Source organism: Sphaeroforma arctica, assembly GCF_001186125.1.
Source record: "Sphaeroforma arctica JP610 unplaced genomic scaffold supercont1.984, whole genome shotgun sequence".
NCBI classification, from domain to species: Eukaryota; class Ichthyosporea; order Ichthyophonida; genus Sphaeroforma; species Sphaeroforma arctica.
In genome coordinates, this window is record NW_014039574.1 from 1 (window position 1) to 8,283 (window position 8,283).

General features: G+C 47.0%; 2 protein-coding genes across 2 annotated transcripts; one reads left to right on the plus strand and one right to left on the minus strand.

Annotated features, from left to right (window-relative positions):
* Positions 1 to 5,785: 5,785 nt before the first annotated feature.
* On the minus strand, positions 5,786 to 6,970 carry SARC_09551 (hypothetical protein; the record flags this gene model as incomplete). Its single annotated transcript, XM_014296424.1, has 1 exon — positions 5,786 to 6,970. The coding sequence occupies one exon, from the start codon at positions 6,968 to 6,970 to the stop codon at positions 5,786 to 5,788; it is 1,185 nt and encodes a 394-aa protein (XP_014151899.1).
* Positions 6,971 to 7,736: 766 nt separating this feature from the next.
* SARC_09552 (hypothetical protein) lies at positions 7,737 to 8,162 on the plus strand (the record flags this gene model as incomplete). The annotated part of the gene is made up of 1 exon (XM_014296425.1): positions 7,737 to 8,162. One exon carries the CDS (start codon positions 7,737 to 7,739, stop codon positions 8,160 to 8,162), a length of 426 nt encoding a protein of 141 aa, XP_014151900.1.
* Between the last annotated feature and the right edge of the window lie 121 nt (positions 8,163 to 8,283).

Genomic DNA, 8,283 nt, shown 5'->3' on the forward strand with positions numbered 1-8,283 from the left:
ATATATGCGTGTGTGTGTGGTCAGAATACATAGTACATAGTTTATTTGATTATTTTGGTCTATTATAAGTTTTACAGTTTATCAGAATAATCTGATAAACTGAGTTTTAGGGTTTTGCTGTTTTTACAGCACTTGACTGATGACTCATTTTGAGAGTCATTAATCTTAGGATTACTGTTTACAATTATTAATAAATGAACAACGTCCCCCTCCATGAGTAAGGAGAACGTTGAGATATAGTTGCTCGACGTGTACCTACTACATTTTTAACTATATTTTGGAAAGTTGTCAGTTTATTATTAATTATGAAATAAGCTATTTTATTTAAGCTACTTGATAGTATTAAATTGAAATTTATTAGTTTTTATACAAAGAAAGAACTTTGAATGTAACAGCAGAAGCAAGATGGAGCAGCAAGATGACGAGATCGCTAGAATCTACCGACGAAGGAGGTCGATAGAGGCTCTACTAGCAGTGACGCTAGTGCCAGGATGCCGTTCTTGCTGTCAAATAGTGACAGCGGCCCGGTAGAAACACAGAAACCGGGCGGGCGAACAGCAGATATAACAGCACCAGTCAAGATGATCTGAAGGAATCAATCGACGCTTTAGGCTAAGTAGAACTAGTATGGCTAGGCAGTTAGGAAGGTTCAGGCTTTCTCAGCAAGTAGTTATTATTCCTAGAAAGCAGCAAACATTATCAAACAAAGACACTACAACTGAACACGAGGAGCTATCGAAAGAATCGGAGAGATCGAAATCAGCAGAACAGGAGCGAAATCAGAAGGTCCGGACGGATTAAGACGGCAAAGACAAGGGCTCAGACAACGAACACGATAAGTAACAACAATAACTAAGAGTAGTTCTAGTAGTGTTCGAAACTATAAGGTTAGAGATACAAGTAGTAGGGCAGTAGTTAAACCAGAACCCTACTATAGACACGTACAGACTAGAAGAGCGAGCTTGGTTAGTGAAGACAATTGTTGGAGGTAAAATTTCGTTCGAAACAGGAAAATAGAGTCAGAAAAGGTAGATTTTAGAGTGTTGAACAGAGAAATATTTAAGAGAAGATATAAGATAGTAGTGCCTACGTTAGATAGGGCTAAAAGTGATAACATTACAAACATTATAGACCCACGCCAGATCTAGACAAAAGCAAACTATAGCAACGTTATTTACACCTTTGTAGAAAGCATGGGGGTAGGAATAAGGATAAACATACCACCTGCACATAGAGGCTTAGATTTACAGTAAGTGTGTGGTTTCAGACGAGCTAACATTCTATTCCAGTCGTTGCAAGAAACTATAGCTCAACACACTCACAGAGAAGTAGTCCACCGAGAGAAGGGCCATGGACGAGAACCAAGCACAATACTAAGAAACATCTGCCTTAGGGGACTTCGGGCGACGGGACGTACGAGGGAAATATTAAGTAGAGTCTAGTTGCATAAGAGAGGGATCGGTAGAGCCAGGAAGGCCTATATGGAGCCATCATGGGTTGCTTACCACAATGGCACATGTTGGAACACGGAAGAATAAATCAGCGACATACGGGGAACAACACAAGAGCTGAAGAGCCTTCTCAGGAGCAAAAGGAGTTCACTGAAGAGGGATGTGACTCCACCAGAAGAATGGAGAAGCACACAAGAGGGTAGGGTGAACCCCGACGGGTACTAAAACATAAATACATATAACATATGCATTGGCTAAAGACAGGCGCAGGATTCATGGGTGAGTTGATACTGCGGCAAGGGACGAAATAAATTGTAAGAATGTCGAGATTTGTTGAGAAGGGCGTCGAACCTCTAGGACGGGGAAGTATTTATACCCGAACTATTTTGAGGATGACTGCATACATTTCCAAACCTCCATTACAATACATTACATACCTATTATGTCCAACACACGTCAAAGCCACCGACAGCAACGCCTAACCCCTGAACGTCGAGAGGATGATGATATAGACCGGAGAGGGATCAAGCGCTACCAACCTCCAACGAATCATCCCCGCCATCGGTCTGAGACAGGGCGGAGGGATACTAAGGATGACGAGATCCATAACCAGGAAGCAAACCTTGATCGACAGATACCTGCGGCAACTAGGGGCGAACCTAGCCTTGCAACCGAAGACGTAGCACACAACGACGAGGCCAAGGGAGATTCCGACCTGCGCGCGGACAGGGAACAGTCCATTACTGGTGAACAGGTAGCCAGTAACGGACTGCCTCCTCGTTCGTCTTCGGGTATCTCAGGCGCCTCATCCTCGGTTAATGGGCAACCACACCTCCCACCTAACAAGCGGAGGCGTTATCGCCGTCGCCCCAGCAACAAGGGTACAACGCGGGAGCAGCTGTCAACACAAAAGCTCACCGAGCTCATGGCTCAACAACAATCGCTGTTGGAGAAGTATGAACAAAGATTACAACGTACGGCTTCGGAGCGCCCTACGACATTGTTGTCTCCGCACGCCCCATTTACTAGTTCACACAGACAAGGGCAGACAACACGAAGCAGGGAGAACAACGCTACGTTCCGAATACTAGGTCGTTCACAACCACATCATGGCCTTGGATACGAGTCACCGGAGTCGGAAGGGCAACCCTCTGAGGAGGAAGAGACACTGTCATCCAGGGAGGCAGCGCCATCGTTCCAGGAGTTGGTACGCGAGCAAGTGTTGGCCAAACGGAACCCACACGGGCAGGAGGCACCCAAAACTAAACAAGACCAGATGAGTTCGACATATCGCCAACACCAACAACGTCAGTTGTTCGAGAAGGAATCCGCTAGTGAGTATGTACAGACCCCTCGACGTACGGAAACCACACTATGCACACCAACGGCGAGTGGGCAAGAACAATCTTCGAAGCCAGCGGAGACAACGATGCCTACACCTCCTCCTACACCGGCGAGTATTGAAAAGAGCAGCCAGGTGTTACACGCACGTATACTACACTTGAGCGATGAATTATGTCAAGCTATAGAGGATGACAACACGGCTCGGGCTGAAGCCCTTAGGGGTGCGATTGAGACACTCAGAGCCACGCTAGAGGCCCGACCAGTGGAGAAACGTCCAGTACCATCACCACGGACATGGCCGGACTGGCCTTCGAACAGATATCACCTCCATGATATCATGGAACGGGATACGAGAGGGGCTCTACTGGAGGCTTTTAAGAATGCGCAGATCGCAGGGTTAGACGAAAGCTGGAGCCTCACATGGTTTCACAAGGTGTTATCTTACTTTAAAGCGGAAAATCCACATTGGACTACATACGCGACAACTCTGAACAATTGAAGATGTGGACCCCACAACTACAAATCGAATAGATCTGCTCCCACGAGACGCAAGCCAGTGTGGATCCCGCATTTCGCAAGCTTGCCAAGGGTCACAGTCGTAATATGCACATTCCTATTATGGAACAGATGACACAGCTGATGGAGAACCATAGGAGGGCACGTGAACGGTGCCAGACGGATGCAGATTTTCAGCAGAACCTACTAAACCATTGCATAGTTCAACTGTTAGAGGAGGCTCTCAACGACCGTACGTACGAACGCACTTTACAGTTGCATCTCAAATGGCAGTTGATCAAGACGCATGAGCTTATCCAGTTGTTAAGTCCCGACATCCAGGACGCGCAGCAACGCACTGCGGCGCGATTCCAGAACCGTAATAATCGCGAAGATCCACCAAATAATGGGGCTCGTGACTACACCAATAGCCGCCCTAACCCACAGACGGTTCGACGACAATCACAGAACTGGGCACAGCGACCCCAGCCGACATTACCTACAACGTGTGACAAAGACATGGCCTCTGCCTTAGGATTGACGAATTATCTTCATGAACATCTCCCCAACTTCGCGAGCACGGTTGCACATTTGCGCGAGTTTTGCAAACTCAAATCGAAGAGTTGATCGGCGATCGTTGGGAGGAAAGACATGCACAGGCGTGGCAGGCGATGAAGGATGCAGTTGTCAATGCAGATGCGTTGCACTTTTCGGTCGACGGTATACCATTGAACTTGGAAACCGACGCTAGCGATTACGGTTAGGGGGGAGCGTTATTCCAATTGGGTCGACCGGAAGAAACACTATTTAATGTTCTTTAGCGAGACTCTGAACCATGCGCAACAGAACTACGCTACACCAATGAAGGAGTTACTAGCCTTGGTGTACGGGCTGACACATTTTAGGGAACATTTGGATGGGCAACGGTTTGCAGTCTTTACGGACTACAAGGCCCTGGTGTATATGAATACACAGCTCAAGCTTTATCCGATGCTCCAGAGATGGCACCATATTATAGCACCGTTCAACTTTACCATATCACATATACCAGGAGAGACAAACATGCTTCCGGACATGTTGTGCAGAGTACATGAGGGAACAGCGGAGTAGGACGAACCTAAAATACTGTACACAGACTGTTGGCAGTTATTCCCTAGTTACTTTGAACAAGCACAACAACACTTCGGGCCGAACAATAAAGATGTATTTGCGGACCCGTCTAACGCTCAGCTTCCTCGATTTTGGACTAAAAACGATGGGGATGGGGCGTTTGCCCACGACTGGTCGACAGTCGATGGATGGATGAACCCACCTTGGGAAAATATACATAGAATGTTACGCAAGATAAGGACTGATGGTGCGAGAGCAACGGTGTGTCTGCCATGGGTACCAAGGGCACCATGGTTTGACCTGTTCAAACAGTTGTTGCAATCAGAACCAATACTGGTCCCACGAACGCCACACACGTTCCTCAAGTATGCTAAGTATGCCTGTAGCAAGACGTCATGGGGACACACAATGGTTGCACGAGTGGGACCCCCTAACGGGTTCAAACCGGACCCGCTGTTTTCACATGTGACCGGAAGATATCAATTGAGTTAACGCAGACACCTCGAGTGATTGGAGTTGTTTTAGACACAATCACCGGGCACACTCAGTATATGGGGAATGAACTCTCGTAGCCTGAGAATCCACGATTGAGTGCGAAGGGGCACACAAACGGTATTCTCCTGCTGACAAATATAAGATAACAGCATCAGAGTCCGTATACTCTGATTTCGGAGATCGAACTCCAGCTCGGGAGTATAAATCAGCGCTCTAGCTTCCGAGTATAAACCAGCTACTCTAGCTCCCGAGTATAAACCAGCCACTCTAGCTCCCGAGTATAAACCAGCCACTCTAGCTCCCGAGTATAAACCAGTCACTCGAGCTCTTGAGTATAACACAGCGATATCTACTAGACAATTCCTTGGGCTCTGTTTGGAATCATAGGGTTAACTGGTTTGCATGGTTTCTGCTATTGGCAGTTTTACTCCGACACAGGTATAGTTCTATACTGTACTTGCCAGAACGCATATATGGTGTCACTACTGAACAGTTGTCTCAAGTATTCAGAACGACGGGTTACTCGAGACGTACACCTCGGGTCCTTTAACTCTCAGAGGTAAAATGCCAGCACGATGCTCTAGCTCTTGAAGATAGTGCCAGCACACTGCTCTAGCTCTCGAGGATAATGCCAGCACACTGCCCTAGCTCTCGAGGATAATGCCAGCGGATCCCTCTTGTTCATGGAGGTAAAATCAGCGTCCCAGATAGTTAGTATATCTTCATTCCTGAAGCTCGCACACGTTCCGTGATTCAGCTTGGGGGGGTTGTGGTCAGATATATGATTTAGGGTTATTGGGGTCTATTTGTGGATCAGTCATAAACCCAGTTTAGGGTTCTGATCCGATTACGCACATGCGCTAATTGACCAGATGTTAATCGAGTAAAGTTCAATAAATAGCCAACGTCTCACCTCTGATGAGAGGAGTACGTTGAGATATAGTTATTGACGCGTATTTATCACAGTGGGACACGTGCTTAGCCTTCATTTTACCTTCGACGCACACCCTGCAGTTCTTCGGGAACTCAGGATTGAATCTGACATAGTCAATGGCTGATTTTAAATCATCACCAGGAGTGACGTGGGAAGATATGGGTCCCAGGAGGGCGACGAGTGTGAATAGCCAGGAAGGTTTGCCTACTATAGTGGCGCTGTGTCTTCGGAATATGGACGTTGTGTTTTGGATTATATATGGTTGAGATTGAAGGTGTGCTAGGAATGAGTCCCACCAGGTAGCTGTAGGTCGCAGGGGGACAACGATAGCAAGTGTTGTTCCAGCCTTGGTGTTTTTATCGATAAGTTCCTTGATATCCGGCCATATAGGGTTGCCGTACAGTCCTGGTTCATTGGTGAAATCAATTTGACGCCAGTCAGTAGCAATGCCACCTCCTTCTGGGGAGACGAAATGGGGGACTTGTACATTGTGCTTTGCCGCAAATAGGTCCATTTTGGGTGTATAGCCCAAAAATATCATGGAAGATGCAAATATAGAACGATCTAACATCCAGGCTTCGCATTGTACGTACTTCGATGGGGTATGTGTCAACGTGATATGTTTCTGTTTGGCCATGCGAAGAGTCGTGCGTCTGATACGGTGGCCTTCAGACCGATGGAATTCGTCATACGTCATTGTTGTGTGAGTGGGAGGCGCAGGCGGGTCGATCATGATTGTATTAGACGTAGTATTTGGTGCTGTATGTATGTCGAGAGATTCTTGGGGGATATTGCGTATAGTGGGTGAGTGGAATAGGTTCTGGAGTGCTGTGTAATATATATAGTAGCCACCGTTGCGTCGTCGAAGTTCGAGCTTGGTTCCTGTGTATGTGAGATGGCAGGACATTATGTCTCCAGGGAATGAAAGTGAACAACCACTGTCCTGCAGGTGGCTTTGCGCAATGATGCCTTGTGTCAGTGTGTGATCTAGGTATGCGAGTCCTAGATTCGGAAGCGTTCCTCGGGTGGTAATGATCGTAGTCTTATTATTAGCGAGTCGTAGTGGAAACTTCCCGTATTCGATATCAGTGAGAAAATGTTGGGCGGACGTGTGGAGGTAATTGACAGTTGCCCCCTCCATCGATTAGTAGCGATTCATTAGGGTTACGTGTGGTAGTTGATGCATGTTTAACATCGATTGTAATAGAAGCAATAGTGGCCAAGGTACGATAAGGGAAATTGTGTTTATTTGCGCGCTTGCTACAAACTGTTACAACATGGCCTGAACGAGTACATCCTGTATATTTTAGGGTAGTCATAGTACATTCTCGGGGGTTGTGGCCGCTTTGACCACATTTGCCGCATCCCTTGGGACACACAGAAGATGTGTGTGTGCTTTGTTGACATACGTAGCATTTCATTCGACGATCGCCATGGTTGCCTCTGGAGGTTTTTAATTCCTTTATCATTCTGACTAGATCGTGGATAGTGGGATCTGTAGAGGGTGCAGCGTAGGCGATGTGGGGAACGGTGGAAGCATTAGCCGAAAGAGGAGTAAGTGCTAAATGCCATTCTTCAAGATGATCCATCAGGTTTAGGATAGTGACGAGGATAGTGACATGTTCACGGAATTGTACAGTCATTAGGTAGACATTGTGGATTTGGGCTTTATCATTGGTCTATAGGCCGTCAATGAATAAGTTCTGTTGCGCTTCAGTGGAGAAGGTGCTGCCTTGGACGGCAGCGCGAGACAAGATGTCCTCCACACGATGAGATTAAGATCGAGTAGTTTCATGTGCGGCTCTGGAGAGTGTCCTGAGATAGGTTGGATGCCGTAGACCTGTTGAGACTGGTATCTGAAGCGATCTTTGATGAACTGAAGGGGTGCCCACGGGTGAGATGTTCGAATGGTGACAGCGAGCGAGAGTCGAAGGGGTTTACAAAGTGTGGCAACGAGTAGTGCTGTACAAGCAGAGAACATGCGTATAATATTTAGAGAGAAGCAGCTCATAGTGTGCGCACAGGCCCTAGATGAGACCATGGTGAATGGGCCGGACTATGACATTGTGGGCGCTCTTAAGGAAACGTGTACACCCACTGCGGTGGTGGGTGAGAATGCGGGCGATGCAGAAATGCCTGAGACATCTCAGCCGCAGAATGATGGCAATCCATATACGTATATGAATGCCAAATTTAGTAGAAAGGATTGTTACACCGATTTACAGGACCACCTTACGAAAGTTGAAGTCCGCAATGCTGAATTTTTGGCTGAAGTAAAGATTGCCAGAGAGACGATGCAAGACTTAGAGAAACGCCGAGCCAGGAATATTTAGAAGGCGGGGTACTCGAGGAGGACATTGTCCCGTTATATCTGCTGCGGCCGTCGTTGCTAATGACATCGACTGATATGATTGTATGGGGTGCTAATGTGTACGTGGTTTTTTGCTCCGTGCT